Source organism: Schistocerca gregaria, chromosome 3 (genome assembly GCF_023897955.1).
Source record: "Schistocerca gregaria isolate iqSchGreg1 chromosome 3, iqSchGreg1.2, whole genome shotgun sequence".
NCBI lineage: Eukaryota > Metazoa > Arthropoda > Insecta > Orthoptera > Acrididae > Schistocerca > Schistocerca gregaria.
In genome coordinates, this window is record NC_064922.1 from 843,539,804 (window position 1) to 843,557,956 (window position 18,153).

At 46.6% G+C, this 18,153-nt stretch overlaps 1 protein-coding gene across 1 annotated transcript in view; it reads left to right on the forward strand.

The window, feature by feature from the left end:
* LOC126354735 (uncharacterized) overlaps positions 1 to 18,153 on the forward strand; it is a 603,498-nt gene that overhangs the window by 402,466 nt on the left and 182,879 nt on the right. The window contains exon 3 of the mRNA XM_050004601.1: positions 10,543 to 10,669. Coding sequence (XP_049860558.1) covers positions 10,543 to 10,669 — 127 coding nt within the window. The remainder of the gene's footprint in view (positions 1 to 10,542; positions 10,670 to 18,153) is intronic.

Below are 18,153 nucleotides of genomic sequence, written 5' to 3' on the forward strand. Positions count from 1 at the left end.
TCGATTTATCGTTTCCGCAAGTTTACGCCATCGGTGCGCAGCAGTGCCCTGCGCTAGAGCGCAGTTAAGTTAGCGCATGCGCAGTGGACCTGAAGGAAATGTATTAAGGAGCAGCTGCTGCGGTTTGATTCCAAATCCGGCGAGTTAGTGATGATGAGGTTTGGTTTGTGGGGCGCTCAGTCCAATCTCGCAACTTTCATGATGAAATGATGAGGACAACACAAACACTCAGTCATCTCGAAACAGGGGAAAATCCCGGTTCTAGGCGAGCAGTCCGGAACCGCGCGACTGCTACGGTCGCAGGTTCGAATCCTGCCTCGCGCATGGATGTGTGTGATGTCCTTAGGTTAGTTAGGTTTAACTAGTTCTAAGTTCTAGGGGACATGACCTAAGATGTTAAGTCCCATAGTGCTCAGAGCCATTTTTTTAAAAATCCCTGACCCCGCCCGGAATCGAACCCGGGACTCCGTGCTCGGGAAGCGAGACCGCGAGACAATGACCTGCGGAAGGCGAGTTAATGAGACGGATTACTCAGCTGAAGATGGTGGCTAGGTGGACTGCCGAAACGTTGTGTCAAGACGACGTTACGCTCCAGCTGGAAATCCCATATAAATATAGTGAGGTATTACTCTGCGCAGAGAAAATAATAAAAAATAAAAAACCAGATGAAGATCCCAGAATAGGAAGAGGATGCAAAGTGAAACTTCACGCCGCGCGGGATTAGCGGAGCGGTCTGAGGCGCTGCAGTCATGGACTGTGCGGCTGGTCCCGGAGGAGTTTCGAATCCTCCCTCGGGCATGGGTGTGTGTGTTTGTCCTTAGGATAAGTTAGGTTAAGTAGTGTGTAAGCTTAGGAACTGATGACCTTAGCAGTTAAGTCTCATAAGATTTCACACAAATTTGAACATTTTGAAACTTCACGGGTTTCTTAGAGGGCAGGTGATGTTACTTCTATGATTACAAAAACGAGTCAGATTTGCAAACAACTTAGTAGTACAGGCCGACTTGTCACGAAGATATTTGTTCCCCCTCTGGCCTAGTCGCGTGCACTGATTCGGTTAGGAGAAATATCTTTTCCTGAGGCAAGCTGGCCAAACAGCTGTCGTAGCTGCTCCTTGATAGCTTGTACACTGGCACTGGGACGGAGTTGGTCCCACACATGCCTTATCGGATATAGACCTGTGGATCATGCTGGCCACGGGACTACCTCAGTATGACGCAGACAGTTCATAGAGACACGTCCCCTGCGTTGAAAAGAACTCTTCTGTTGGAAATTGGCCTCACTATACTGTCACGGGACGCAGGATGTCCGCGACGTACTGTTGTGCCGTCAGAGTTCCCTCAGTCACCACCAGCCAAGACGTAAAGTCATACCCGATGGTTGCCCACACTATGATCCATGCAGTAGCCCTCCTGGGTCTCTCCAAAACACTGCCGGAACGGGACCTGCTCCCAGGTCGCGCCAAGCTCGCGGACGAGGTTCCCCCGGAGCAGTGCTGAACAACGACTCATCACTGAACACAGGCGACGACATTCTTGAGCAGTCCATGCTTTCCAGTCATGACACCACTCCAGACGCAGCCGTTTGTGCTGTGGTGGTAACGGCAGCCTACGCAAGGGACGATAATTCCCTAGCCTAGCCTCTCTTCCCGGGGACTGGGCGTTTGTGTCGTCCTCATAATTCCATCATCACTCGTGAAAGTGGCTAGATGGGACTGTGTACAGATTGGGATTTTGCACGGGCGCTGATGACCGCGCAGTTGAACGCCCCAAACCAAACATCAACATCTAGTCTCCATTGGTGTGAAATGACAGGGAATATTGCATGGAATACATTACTTGTTCTCGAATGGCAGATTTAGATGTGAAAGGGATAAGCTGTACTTGATCTACAATACGGCGATCCTCGGTTGTGGTGGTCGGATTACAACGTTGAAGACGAATTTACCTGCACTCAGGTACCCAAGCAGTCCAGCATTAGGCGAATGTCACATCCGAATGCCACACAGATCTGGATACGGGGCGGTTCGACCAGCCGGCTAGATAGAGACCCACAACGACGCACTCTTCAAACTCTTTCAGGGGCAGATAACGCAGTCTCACACGTGTCTCCTGCATCCCCATGAACCGGTTGGTTAGAATTAAACTTTCCCTATTTAACACGTTATAACAAGGAAAGTAATTATCGTACGAAGATCAAACTTAATAGCTATAAAATCAAGAACATGGGGAAGAGAAATAATACAGAAACGATTTAGCTGAAACAGTTTTAATGTTGCTGCTACGGTACATCACACCATTACATACCGGTACCATTACTGCGACAAAAGGGTAGGGTCTTAGCATGGCTCCCATCAGTGTCCAGATGAGTCTGAATACGAACGATTTCATTCTGCACAAGCCGGCCGCTGTGGTTGAGCGGTTCTAGGCGCTTCAGTCTGGAGCCGCACTGCTGCTGCGGTCGCAGGTTCGAATCCTGCCTCGGGCGTGGATGTCTGTGTGATGTTCTTAGGTTAGTTCGGTTTAAGTAGTTCTAAGACTAGGGGACTGATTACCTCAGATGTTAAGTCCCATAGTACTCAGAGCCATTTCGACATTTTTGAACATTCTGCACAGAAGAACGAAGCATGTCCGTAGGTATACTTTTGATATGCTGTATTTCAGATCAGCACATGTGTGAATGTTCCTCTGGTAAAGCCTGTCCTTCAGGAAGCCCCCACAACCAGACATCACAGGGAGTGAGATCAGGTGATGGTGCCGGGCAAGCATTTGGAAACAATCGGTTGATAATTCGATCGTTTCCAAACGTGATTCGGAGAAGCAGGTGAACTTCACGAGCTAAGTGCGGTGGGAGTCCATCTTGCACGAAAACTATTAACCCTAGTGCGTCTCTCTCCTGTAGTGCGGGCATGACGTGCTTGCGAAACATACCACAGTAACGCTGGCCCGTCACATTGCACATCTTGGTCCTTGAGCGCCATCCTGTTCAAAAAAGAATGAGCCAATGGTGAACGTAGCCGTCAAGCCACACCATACAGTGACACGTTCACCACAGTTCATGCACAGTGACTGGAGGTGAAGATCACCACACTCGACAATTCTGTGTGTTCACCTGACCCGTCAGAGAAAAATGAGCTTCGTGTGTCCGTAGGATGGTTCAGGATCAGCCCTCGTCAACTTCAGTCCTTGCGAGAAAGTGGAGCGCTAAGTCAACACGTTGTTGTGCGTCCTGTAATGCAAGCTGCTGTACGATGTCGATCTTGTACGGATGCCATTTGAGAACGGTTTGAAGCACCTTCCGCACAGAGGACCACGGGATGTTCAACTCTCGTGACAGGGCACGCACACTGCCTGACGATAGGGATTTGCGCACAGCGTCGTCTGCCACAGCGAGAGAGATTTCATCAACCACCCGCGGTGAAACGGGTCGTCGACCTCTTCCCGGAGCGACGCCCAGTTCTCCAGTTGATTCGAACTTATTCATCATACACGGCACAGAAAGTGGAGGAAGAAGACCCCTCCGTAATTCTTCTGGCCGGCGATATTGTCGAATTGCAGCTGCTGCATTACTGTTGTTTTAATAATAGAACTTTACCAATAATGCCCAGCTCCTTTTATCTAAGCTCATGCTGGCATGTCAACAAGTGCACTTCGACTGGTCAAGTGGGTGAGTATATGAATCACGATGGCTGATCACGGCACCTGGTTGCCATTGTTGGAACTGGACGGTGGTGCTGTGACGGATGGAAATCATACACCCAATACTCTGCACATTGATGTTACCAAGTTTGGTACTCGTACGGTAATTAGTTTCCATGTTGTAACGTGTTTAATGGAGAAAATTTACTTATAACCCCCCGGTACTTCACAGAAGTCACTGAAAACCTGACTTTTTCACGCCCTTTGTGCACCCTACAAGCTCACTAAACACCAATGCTCTCCGGTAGCCGTTCTACCTGTCACAGAGAACTGCAACACTAATCATTTACGTATCCGCCAAGTACGTCCACATTCACATTCGACCATCTCTTGTGGATGCTTCAGATTTTTTTTGTCAGGCAGCCCACAATTTCCTGAAATTAAGCGCTAATGTAACCCCAGATAAAATATGGCCGAGAAACTCTGATGTGATTTTAATGGCTGGGATACACAATGCAAAAATCTGACGTAGGCGGCGGCTTTCATGGAGGTAGTGGATACTTTTGAATAGAACGCCCACAGCCCGATAGAGAAATCGATGGCAGTTTGGCCTTGACTTATCTGACTGCATCTAACAGACGAATTGTGAAACTGCGTCAATTGAATGAACTAAACGCTCACAGTTTTAATACACGGTCGCCATCACTCATAAGGAAGATAAACGCTTTATAGAGGAAATAGATAGAGCACAATTAATGACAAAATTCAACTTACTACTGCATCTTTTGCTCCAGCAACTGACGAAAACAAATAATTCTGCTTTGAAGAACGCGTACATCACAGCGTTGTCTCGTTGCATATATCAATTTGCTGAAGACATTTGATTGCAGTACGTTCATAAACAAGAAATATTAGCAATTGCTCTGTTACTTCATGACCTTAAAGTGCTGAAAATTATATCATACTTTGGTATTTATGAGTGTGATTCATTATTGTATTTCTCCTTTTACATCAGTTTTTGTGCGACTGACACTAATAGCACAACCTTAAAATGCCACAATTAAAAGAGCAACATCCACAACTTGAATATTTTTAATATGGCGAGTTTGATGCTTTACCTGTAAATTACTAAGTCTTAAAACATTAGCTCACATTTATGCACGTTAAGATTAAAAGGAGGAGAAGGAAACTGATCAGGTGATGAAATAAAGAACAAAACAACAGGATTGTGTTCTGGTTAAGTTTCATGCCAGTGTCCACGATTAAGTACGGAAGTAGCACGTGCTTATAATTAAACTGACGGTATTCAGAGTACTGTAGTGCGGGCTGCATACATCGCAGGACGCTGAAGCATCGTAGGTATCTTCATTAATCACTCCGGTCGCGGAGTATGCTGAAAAAATAATAGTTCCACTTTGTGCCACCATTTGAAAATATGGCGTTGTAAGCAGTCAGAATGCGGTGTGGGTGCAGGTAAAGGGGAGGAGCAATCGAACACTTTATAACAGTGGTTCTGGCGCGTTTATAGGATGTAGTAACAAGTTACAAGATATGTTCACTATGGTCTACCGACTCTTTAAAATTCTGCATCCGTAACACGGTATGGTCGATGGTTGGTCGCAGTGTAATCACAGCAACGTGTGGTCGCGTGCTTTCCTTGAGATTAGGAAGAGTCCGGAAACATCCCTGATAGGCACGATTTTTCAGATATCCCCACAACCAGAAGCCATGTAGATTTAGGTAGGGGTATCTGAAAGACCACAAATCTTGAAACTGGCTAGAGATCGTGCGGCTGTTACCGAAGGTTTCTCACAGCAAATCTTTCAGCCGATGAGAGACAGGTGACGTCGCCCCCTCTTGCATGAAAGTAGTGGTGTGGACACAGTTACGTTCTTGCTAAGCTGGAATCGAGTGCTGCTGAAGGAGGCCCTTATAACGTGCAGACCTCACTGTACGCCTGACAGGCCCGTAAAGTGTCATCTCCTCGAAGAAAAATGGACCGAGAATTAAGGAGCTTTCGAAATTACACCACACTGTCACATAAGCTGAGTGCAGTAGATGTTGCTGCACAATATGTAGCGTATTACAACATCACATTCCACTATTCTATGCATTTGAACAGAGCAAAATGTGCCTCATCCGTCCAAAGAATGTTCTCCAGCCACACGTCATCCATTTCCATGCGCGCCAAAAAACGAAGGACAAAGTCACGACCTTGTAGCCTATCTGGGCTTTCATTTGGTGCACATTCTGAGACTTTTAGGGATACCAGCTCAAAATTTGCTGCAAAATCTTTTGAACTGTTGGCTGGGTTAGAGATAACCCGTAACACAGCATGAGCCCTGGCTGCAGAACTTGAGTCATGTGCTGCACAGAAAATTATACTTACAGCAACTTCATAAACAACTGCGATTGGAATAGGCCGCCTCCCACTCCCTGCTGCACCATGTTACCCAACTGTTTCTTCATATTTCTTGACCATATGTTTATTGACTTGGGGCCTCTTCACAGGTGTTTCTATCGGTGATATTCCCGCAATGCAGCGCCGCTTCTGCTACCGTTCCGATAAAACAACTCTTATCAGCAGCGCACTGTCTGACTTCTTAATATGCACTGCGTTTCGTATCGTACGGAAAGCTTCAATCTTAATCTACACCTACATCATACCCCGCAGGCCACCTAATTGTGTGTGACGGAGGGTACTTTCGGTACCACTATCTGATCCCTCCAACCCCGTTCCACTCGGGAATAGTGCTTCGGAAGAATGATTGTTGGTAAGCCTCTGTATTGGCTCTAATTTCTCTAATTTTCTCCTAGTGGTCAATGCGCGGCATGTATGCGGGAAGGAAGTAATATTTTGTACGACTCCTCCTGAAAAGTGCTGTTCCGAAATTTCAATAGTAAATCTCACCGTGATGCGCAACGCCTCTCTTGTAGCGTCTGCCAGTGGAGTTTATTTAGCATCTCTTCTCTATCTATCAGTCCTACCTGATACGGATCCGAGACTGATGAACAATACTCAAGAACCGAGTGAATAAGCGACTTATAAGCCACTTCTTAAACCTTTACACCAGCAGACACTTCACAAAAGAAATCAACATGCCTCGCCAAGCGACAAACAGCTTACTGACGTCAAAACGGGAAGCATTTCAATTCTGACTACTTACAGCGCGCTATTTTTTCAACATACTCCACGAGCGGACCGATTAATGAACATACCTACGATGTTTCAGCGTTCTACGATGCATACAGCCCGCACTACAGCACTAGGAACACCCTCAGTTTAATTATAACCACCTGCTACATTACGGTCCATCAAAATTGCAACGCCATGAAGGCAGCGCGCTATAAACGCCTAATTTGCATGAAGTTCACTACAAGCTTGGATATGCATATGATTAGTACCACGTCCGATTGGTGGATACAGTACACAGCCATGCAGAGAGAGGCGTAACACAGCTGTATGGTCTGACATACACAACACCAGCATATTATGCTCCCGCGTTACTTCACGCAAATAGCACCCAAGCGAGCATTGATCCGCCAAATGCGGGTAGAGGCAGACGCATGGCTCCACTCAGGCAGGCTATATCGACAGTTAGCTCGACAGTATAGAGACGTAAGGCGTATCTATTCGTAGAGTGGGGAGGGGTGGTGGTGGATGGTGGCTGTGTTACTTTATAAAACTTCATTTCAACTGCATGTTTATGCCATAAATTTATATTTATCGCAATAAATTCCTCACATTGGCTGTTCATAGTTCCCAACTGTAATCTATCCCTCCTTCCTACTTGCAATTATTGTCCACATTAATAACCAAAGTATTTGATGAAGATTTGAGAGGTGTGAAGATTACAATAAAGTTTCTAGTTTACTTAGCTTGTCATGTTGAGTTGGCTCCAGTTCTTCTTGTCTGAGGGTCTGATTCTTGAAGCTGAAAATCTCACATTTCAGGTTCTCTCGGTTGGACTGACTTAAATAAATTTCAAGATTGTTGTTACAGAATTTTTATTTTTACGTAAATACATTTTCCCACATTTTAGTATATCATACGGTCTTTTGATTTTTCACGTTAACAAAGCCCAAAGTACACTGTTCGCACAAAAATACGTCCGATCATATCAGGGGCATCTTACGGCTCTCACACTCTGCGGAAATAACACTATTCCAAAGGGTTTACAATTTTTCTTAACAAATGAATTTCTACTAGTTCCGTTATATTATTAATTTCGATTATTATTTCATAAATGAATCCAGAAATAAACATAGTAAACAGTACAGGATTGAGTAATTAATAATAGAAATTTTAAGTGTGCCAATAATTCGTAATTTCAAATGTTTCTAAAAAGAATAATCTTAACTGTACATTCAGAACTAGTACTTCTCGATTAAAACATCGAAACTAAAGTATTTTATAAAGTAATTCCTTTTCATAAATTTTAGTTTGAAATATAACACACTGTGTATAAAATTATGTGAAAGTTTTCAGAAAAGTAGCTGAGAAAATACTATTGAAAATTCGAAAAATAAAGCTGGTGTAGCAACTACTGTTGAGGAAAAATAATCTTAGTGGAGGATGTCCCGTTACACAATGCCACTGTACTGGTTCCCTCTTGCACCATTAGATTTAATGGCATCTATCTCCTTTAGACTCTGTTATTTCACTTCAGTGAATTTAATTCACTTGGTAAATAACCTGCGCAACACAATGGAAGGGTCAAGTCCCGTAACTGTATCCCATTGTGACGCAGAAGTTTGAAATTTAGCTCAAAGCTGCCCACAGCTCTCCTGTGTAACGGTGCAAAACCCTGGCGCCCTGCAACGTTGCCCTCGGATACATGCAAGAAAAAGGCCGCAGTTCAGAAGTTCTTGTGAGGTGTAAGGTGGGTTAATGATGTCACACTGGCACCAAATTTCACCACAATTCTGCAAAATGTCACCGTCGACGTGTCATGCGATGGGGAGGTCATCACAACCCCTTTTACCCACATTGTGCCCCTTATTTTGACACCTCTGCGGTGGAGATCAGAACCGCGACGCCCAGCGTTGGAATCATGCGGTTTTCTTTTGGGTCGCCGAAGAAAGTGTTTCAGACACACGGCCGCTCAGAATCGTCACGGAAAGGCCACCGGGAGTGGCATAAACAGAGTGAATCAAAACTCCCCTTCAGTTGGGTCGTTTCTTCCCACACATTTCTCCCTCGGAAGCGGCGGTTCGCTGGGCGATGAGCAGTAGGTCGATGTTTTTGACACATTTTCCTCTGCTGATACCCCTCGAAATATTCAGACCTTCTCTACAGACATCGCGGTCTGCAACCCCTTGTACGAGATACCACCCCTTTGCAGTGTAGCGTGACCGCAGTTTTTTCTCTGGTGTACTGGGCGGAACCTCCAGGGACCGTTGAAAAGCATTCGACGAAATTTGAATGTGATCTGAAGCAGAAACAATGTTTACGCTTTTTCATCGACTCTTTTTTATGCCCTTCTTTGCCCTGTACACCGGTGAGGGAGGCGGGGGGGGGGGGGGGGGGGGGAGAAGAGAGAGAGAGAGAGAGAGAGAGAGAGAGAGAGAGAGAGAGAGAGGGAGGTGATGCGACAATGACACACATTTGAATGAAATGGCAAAAGATTGCTCTAAGATGGCCAGTTAGGCAACATCCCTCGTGTCACTCGAGCATCTTCGCTAGGCACTTTAGAAATGTCTCTGCATGGAGATGTCATTCACTAAGCCCTACCCACTTGCATGAAACGCAACCCACTTCGCACTTGTGCCTACTGGCTGCATTCCACACCACAGGGATGTCGGAAGGGTTGCCTATCTTGCCGGTGGGTTGGGACTGGAAGGTGGCTGCCTCCGCACAGGAACATTTTTAAAGTGCCCAGTAAAGTTGCCAATGTCCCGCAGACAGTGTTACCGAAAATGGGATGTTAGAGGCACCATTTGTCGTTTTATTCACGTGTGTTTCAACGCAGCATCCTTCCTCCCCTTCTCATCCCCCACACCTCCACCTGACACGTGTAGGCATAACAGATGGGTGCGAAAAAGAAGGAATGAAAAAGCATAAAAACCATTTTGGTTCTGATCATGTTGAAATTTCATCGAATGGTTTTGAACAGTCGCAAGTGATTCCAACCTGTACTCCAGAGCAAAGCTCGCAGTAGCACTACACTTCAAAGGAGGGAGATCATGCTCAATGGTTTTGCAGCGCCACAGTGTCTTAGAAATGGGATCCAGTCGATCGGTAATAGTCAACAGTGGCAAATATTGTCAAGACGGTCACCTTGTTGTACATCGTTCTGCACACTGTTGGTTTTGAGCACGAAATACGTGAAAATGAACGTCCCAAGTGAAGGGGTGGTTTCATTGACGCCCTTTATGCCGCCTACTCAGGTCTTTCCGTGTGAGTCTCAAATGTTTTCCTCTGCTACCCACAAGAAAACCGCGTGATTTCAAGGCTGCGCATCGCAGTTCTGACTTCCGTCGAGGAGGCCTGAAACGAAAGAGTCAAATGCGGTAAGATGGGGGGGTGAGGGCATCGTGCGACATGTCCATTGTGGAGTCGGGGAGAATTGTGATGAAAATTGGTGTCAATGCGACATAATTACACCACCTTACACCTCACTTAAATTTCTGAGTTGCGGTTTTTTTCTCGCACTTATCGACACCTTGCTGTTTGGAGAGTCGCCGAACCCGAGGGAGACATCGCAGGGCGTTACGCTTTTACACCATTAGACAGGGAGGCTGTAGGCACCTGCGAGCCACATTTCAAAACTCTGCATCGGAGTGGAAGATAATCACGGGGTTTCCGAAAAACGTCACTTTGATTGTGCTGCGGACTGTAGCTGCCGTAGTTGAAGCAGTGAGCGATCCTGACGGCAGATGTTTTTGTGTTCTATGCCCGCAGCTGGCGACGCGCTCCATCGAGCCGTCCTTCGGGCTGCTATTCGGCGACGAGCTCCGGGAGTTGGGCGTCGAGACGACGGGCGCCTCCGTCATCATGAGCGCCTACGACGCCACCATCAACTTCTCCGGTGAGTGACCTCCGCTGCCCGCGCTTCGCTATCTGGCACAACTCGCGAGCTGGTCGTACTGCTCGTACTGTCCCGCGACAAGCCAGCTTCGTTTATCTACACTGAAGCTCAAAAGAAACTGGTATAGGCAAGCGTATTCAAATACAGAGATACGTAAGCAAGCATAATACGGCACTGCGGTTGGCAGCGCCTCTATAAGATAACAAGTGTCTGGCGCAGATGTTAGATCGATTACTGCTGCTGCAATTGCAGGTTATTGAGATCTAAGGGAGTTTGAACGTGGTGTCATAGTCCTCGCACGAGAGGTGGGACACAGTACCTCGCAGTTAGCGATGAAGTGGGAATTTTCCCTTACGACAACTTCACGAAACATTAGGCGAAGTATCATCGATGTGGGCTTTCGGACCCGAAGGCCCACTCGTATACCCTTGATGACTGCACGACACAAAGTTTTACGTCTCGCCTGTGCCCGTCAACACCGACATTGGATTGTTGATGACTGGAAACATATTGCCTCCTCGGACGAGACTCGTTTCAGAAGTGAATCGAGCGGACGGACGGGTTTGGAGACAACCTTATGAATCCAAGCAGGTGACTGTTCAAGCTGGTAGAGGCTCTGTAATGGTGTGGCGCGTGTGCAGTTGGAGTGATGTGGCACCCCTGATACGTCTAGATACGACTCAGACAAGTGACACGTGGGTAAGCATCCTGTCTGATACCTGCATCCATTCATGTCCATTGTGCATTCCGACAGATTTGGGCATTTCCAGCAGGACAATGCGACACTCCACATGTCCAGAATTGCTACAGAGAGGCTCCAGAAACACTCTTGTGAGTTTAAACACTTCTGCTGGCCACCAAACTCCCCAGATATGAACATTATTGAGCATATATGTGATGCCTTTAACGTGCTGTTCAGAACAATATACACCCTGTCGTACTCTTAACGGATTTATGGACAGCCCTGCAGGCTTCATGGTGTCAGTTCCCTCCAGTACTACTCCTGACAGTAGTCGAGGCCATTCCACGTCCTGTTACGGTACTTCTGCGTGCTCGCAGGGGCTGTACACGATATTAGGAAAGTGTACCAGTGTGTACGGCTCCTCGGGGTAGATCTGGTGAGGGCGTGCCTTTGTGCCGTACGACACATTTGGGCATTTCCAGCAGGACAATGCGACACTCCACATGTCCAGAATTGCTACAGAGAGGCTCCAGAAACACCCTTGTGAGTTTAAACACTTCTGCTGGCCACCAAACTCCCCAGATGTGAACATTATTGAGCATATAGGTGATGCCTTTAACGTGCTGTTCAGAATAATATACACCCTGTCGTACTCTTAACGGATTTATGGACAGCCCTGCAGGCTTCATGGTGTCAGTTCCCTCCAGTACTACTCCTGACAGTAGTCGAGGCCATTCCACGTCCTGTTACGGTACTTCTGCGTGCTCGCAGGGGCTGTACACGATATTAGGAAAGTGTACCAGTGTCTACGGCTCCTCAGGGTAGATCTGGTGAGGGCGTGCCTTTGTGCCGTACGACACATTTGGGCATTTCCAGCAGGACAATGCGACACTCCACATGTCCAGAATTGCTACAGAGAGGCTCCAGAAACACTCTTGTGAGTTTAAACACTTCTGCTGGCCACCAAACTCCCCAGATATGAACATTATTGAGCATATATGTGATGCCTTTAACGTGCTGTTCAGAACAATATACACCCTGTCGTACTCTTAACGGATTTATGGACAGCCCTGCAGGCTTCATGGTGTCAGTTCCCTCCAGTACTACTCCAGACAGTAGTCGAGGCCATTCCACGTCCTGTTACGGTACTTCTGCGTGCTCGCAGGGGCTGTACACGATATTAGGAAAGTGTACCAGTGTCTACGGCTCCTCAGGGTAGATCTGGTAAGGGCGTGCCTTTGTGCCGTACGACACATTTGGGCATTTCCAGCAGGACAATGCGACACTCCACATGTCCAGAATTGCTACAGAGAGGCTCCAGAAACACTCTTGTGAGTTTAAACACTTCTGCTGGCCACCAAACTCCCCAGATATGAACATTATTGAGCATATATGTGATGCCTTTAACGTGCTGTTCAGAACAATATACACCCTGTCGTACTCTTAACGGATTTATGGACAGCCCTGCAGGCTTCATGGTGTCAGTTCCCTCCAGTACTACTCCAGACAGTAGTCGAGGCCATTCCACGTCCTGTTACGGTACTTCTGCGTGCTCGCAGGGGCTGTACACGATATTAGGAAAGTGTACCAGTGTCTACGGCTCCTCGGGGTAGATCTGGTGAAGGCGTGCCTTTGTGCCGTACGACACATTTGGGCATTTCCAGCAGGACAATGCGACACTCCACATGTCCAGAATTGCTACAGAGAGGCTCCAGAAACACTCTTGTGAGTTTAAACACTTCTGCTGGCCACCAAACTCCCCAGATATGAACATTATTGAGCATATATGTGATGCCTTTAACGTGCTGTTCAGAACAATATACACCTTGTCGTACTCTTAACGGATTTATGGACAGCCCTGCAGGCTTCATGGTGTCAGTTCCCTCCAGTACTACTCCAGACAGTAGTCGAGGCCATTCCACGTCCTGTTACGGTACTTCTGCGTGCTCGCAGGGGCTGTACACGATATTAGGAAAGTGTACCAGTGTCTACGGCTCCTCAGGGTAGATCTGGTGAGGGCGTGCCTTTGTGCCGTACGACACATTGGGCATTTCCAGCAGGACAATGCGACACTCCACATGTCCAGAATTGCTACAGAGAGGCTCCAGAAACACTCTTGTGAGTTTAAACACTTCTGCTGGCCACCAAACTCCCCACATATGAACATTATTGAGCATATATGTGATGCCTTTAACGTGCTGTTCAGAACAATATACACCCTGTCGTACTCTTAACGGATTTATGGACAGCCCTGCAGGCTTCATGGTGTCAGTTCCCTCCAGTACTACTCCAGACAGTAGTCGAGGCCATTCCACGTCCTGTTACGGTACTTCTGCGTGCTCGCAGGGGCTGTACACGATATTAGGAAAGTGTATCAGTGTCTACGGCTCCTCGGGGTAGATCTGGTGAGGGCGTGCCTTTGTGCCGTACGACACATTTGGGCATTTCCAGCAGGACAATGCGACACTCCACATGTCCAGAATTGCTACAGAGAGGCTCCAGAAACACTCTTGTGAGTTTAAACACTTCTGCTGGCCACCAAACTCCCCAGATATGAACATTATTGAGCATATATGTGATGCCTTTAACGTGCTGTTCAGAACAATATACACCTTGTCGTACTCTTAACGGATTTATGGACAGCCCTGCAGGCTTCATGGTGTCAGTTCCCTCCAGTACTACTCCAGACAGTAGTCGAGGCCATTCCACGTCCTGTTACGGTACTTCTGCGTGCTCGCAGGTGCTGTACACGATATTAGGAAAGTGTACCAGTGTCTATGGCTCCTCAATGTAGATCTGGTGAGGGCTGCCATTCCACCACGGACTTTCAGACGCCTCACTGAAAGTGTACCCAGCTGAGTTCAAGGCGAAGGGTGGACACACCGGACATTAATGTCCACTAATAGGTGTTCCCATTTAAGTAATCTGGTAATTGGTGATGAGTCTTCTGGGCTGTATAGCCGTGTTCGAAGGAACTTCTAGATTCCTGAGAGTCGGCAAGACTCAGTGTCGCTTAGAGCAATTCCGAAGCTGTCCTGCGCAGTCTAGACGAAACATCACTAACCGAAAACTTTCTCGGACCAAGGCGATGCAGCCCGGAAGATTCATAACCAGCTATGACATCCAGTAGTGAAAGCCTTCACTGTGTGATCTGATAGTGTTTGTTATGTCGGCAGTGATCCAGAAACGCCTTACTCCTATATCAGGTTTCATTTTCTTCAGCTGTTTACTGTACATCATGCATGACAAGCAGACATTAACAACATACCAGCTTATCACAAAAAATTGTGTGTGAAATCTTATGGGACTTAACTGCTAAGGTCATCAGTCCCTAATCTTAAACACTATTTAACCCAAATTATCCTAGGGACAAACACACACACACCCATGCCCGAGGGAGGACTAAAAACCTACGCCAGGATCAGCCGCATAGTCCATGACTGCAGCGACTCACACCGCTCGGCTAATCCCGCGCGGCCAGCTTATCACATGAAACTATTTCATACACGAAATGTTTCAAATGCCTCTTACCGTGTGTTTTCGGGTGTTCAGACGTCTAATTGATTCCATTTTACCTAAAAAGTTTTGAGACTGAGAAGCTTATAAACACGAATGAGCAAGGTTTCATAAAGTATCGCTCGAGCGAAACTCAGCTTGCCGTTTTCGCTCATAATATGCTGCGAACTACGGATGAAGGGAAACAGGCAGATTCCATGTTTCTAGATCTCCGGAAAGACTTTGTCACGGTGCCCCATAGCTGGAAGTTAAGTAAGGTACGAGCATATGAAATAAATTCACAGATATGTGATTGGCTCGAAGACTTCTTAAGTAATAGAACCCATCAGGTTGTCCTCGACGGCTACCGTTCATCAGAGACAGAAGTATCGTCAGGAGGGGCCAGGGAAGTGTGATACGACCGCTTTTGTTCTCTGTATATATAAATGATTTGGCAGACAGGATGGGCACCAGTCTGGATTTGTTTGCTGATTATGGTTCAAATGGCTCTGAGCACCATGCGACTGAACATCTGTGTTCATCAGTCCCCTGGAACTTTGATCTACTGAAACCTAACTAACCTAAGGACTTCACACACATCCATGCCCGAGGCAGGATTCGAACCTGCGACCTGCGACCTGCGCCTAGAACCGCACGGCCACACTGGCCGGGTTGCTGATTATGCCGTGGTGTCCACTAAATTGTCAAAAAATGGTTCAAATTGATCTAAACACTATGGGACTTAACATATGAGGTCATCAGTCTCCTAGACTTAGAGCTACTTAAACCTAGCTAACCTTAGGATATCACACACATCGATGCCCGGGGCAGGATTCGAACCTGCGACCGTAGCAGCAGCGCAGTTCTGGGCTGAATCGCCTAGAACAGCTCGGCCACAGCGGCCGGCTAAAGTGTCGAAGTTGAGTGGCTGTAGAAGATACAAGGCGACTTAGACAAAATTTCCAGTTGGTGTGATGAATGGCAGCTGTCTCTAAATGTGCAAAACATCAAGTTAATGCGGATGAGTAGCAAGATCAAACCTGTAATTACTAGTGTAATTGTCAGTGTCCTGTTTGACACAGTCAAGTCGTTTAAATATCTGGGCGTAACGTTGCAAAGCGATGTGAAATGGAACAAGCTTGTGAGAACTGTGGTAGGGAAGGCGAATGGTCGACTTTGGTTTATTGTTCAAATGGTTCAAATGGCTCTGAGCACTATGGGACTCAACTGCTGTGGTTATCAGTCCCCTAGAACTTAGAACTACTTAAACCTAACTAACCTAAGGACATCACACACATCCATGCCCGAGGCAGGATTCGAACCTGCGACCGTAGCAGCAGCGCGGATCCGGACTGGAGCGCCTAAAACCGCACGACCACCGCGGCCGGCCCGCTGGTTTATTGGGAGAAATTTATGGAAGAGTCGTTCACCTGTAAAGGTGACCGGATGTAGGACGCTGGTGCGACCTGTTCTTGAGTGCTGCTCGAGTGTTTGGGATCCGTACCAGGTCGGATTGAATGGGGACATCGAAGGAATTCAGAGGCAGGCTGCCAGATTTTTTTCTGGTATATTCGAACAACACGTAAGTCTTACAGAGACGCTTCGGGAACTCAAATGGAAATCCCTGGAAGAGAGGAGGCGTTCTTTTCGAAGAGAACCGGCATCTAAAGGTGACTGCCGGACGAGTCTATTGCCTCCAATATACATTCAGCTTAACGACCTCGAACATACGAAAAATTGAGTCTCAGATGGAAGCATGTAGATAGTCATTATTCCTCGCTCTGTTTGAGAGTCTAACAGGAAAAAAAGTGACTAGTAGTGGTACAGGGTACCCTCCACCACGCACCTTACGGTGGCTTGCAGTGTATCTATGTAGATGTTGATGCATATGTAGACGACCGAACCAGCCGTCTTCTGCATGCGCTGCGATCTGTGTTATTATGCGTACTTGCTGCTGGACTCTAACCAGACTCTGAAATATTGTTTGCATCGCGCCGCTATTTATAGTGGAGTTCGGAGCCAGCAGTGTTATTCTGCGAAACGCACATCCTCTCAGCATTTCATGGCCCTGAATAAACTGAACGGCGTCCCCCAAGCATTGTTTAAATTGATATCTCTGTCCTGCTTTATTAGGTTCTCTGAGACAGTTACTTCGATAGACTCCTTAAGTAAGCTGTCCCAGAAACGTAGTGTCTACGCCGTAGAACCGCCCGTCTAGAATTTCTGTGAGGTTTTAGAACATGTATTGTGTTCGAACATTATGAATTACTTCGAAGAAAACGGTCTATTGGCACACAGTCAACATGAATTTAGAAAACAGCGTTCCTGTGAAACACAACTAGCTCTTTATTCGCATGAAGTGTTGAGTGCTGTTAGCAAGGGATTTCAGATTGATTCCGTATTTCTGGATTGCCAGAAGGCTTTTGACAATCATGGACTGTGCGGCTGGTCCCGGCGGAGGTTCGGGTCCTCCCTCGGGCATGGGTGTGTGTGTTTGTCCTTGGGATAATTTCGGTTAAATAGTGTGTAAGCTTGGGGACTGATGACCTTAGCAGTTAAGTTCCATAAGATTTCACACACATTTGAACATTTGAAGGCTTTTGACACTGTACCACACAAGCAGCTTGTAGTGAAATTGCGTGCTTATGGAACATCGTCTCAGTTGTGTGACTGGATTTGTGATTTCCTGTGAGAGAGGTCACAGTTCGTAGTAACTGACGGAAAGTCATCGAGTAAAACAGAAGTCATTTCTAGCGTTCTCCAAGATAGCGTTATAGGCCCTTTGCTGTTCCTTATCTATAAAATCGATTTAGGAGACAGTCTGAGCATTCCTCTTATTTGAAGATAAAGCTGTCGTTTAACGACTAATAAAGTCATCAGAAGATCAAAACAAATTGCAAAACGATTTAGAAAAGATATCAGAATGGTGCGAAAATTGCCAGTGGGCTGTAAATAACAAAAAATGTGAGGTCATCCACATGAGTGTTAAAAGAAATCCGTTAAACGTCGGTTGCACGATAAAACAGTCAACTCTAAAGGCCATAAATTCAACTAAATACCTAGGAATTACAGTTACGAACAACTAAAATTGTAAGGAAAACATAGAAAATGTTGTGGGGAAGGCTATCCAAAGACCGCGTTTTATTGGCAGGACATTTAGAAAATGTAATAGATATATTAAGGAGACTGCCTACACTAAGCTTGCCAGTGCTCTTTTAGAATACTGCTGCACCGTGTGGCATCCTTGCCAGACAAGCTTGACGGAATACATCGAGAAAGTTCAAAGAAGGGCAGTACGTTTTGTGTT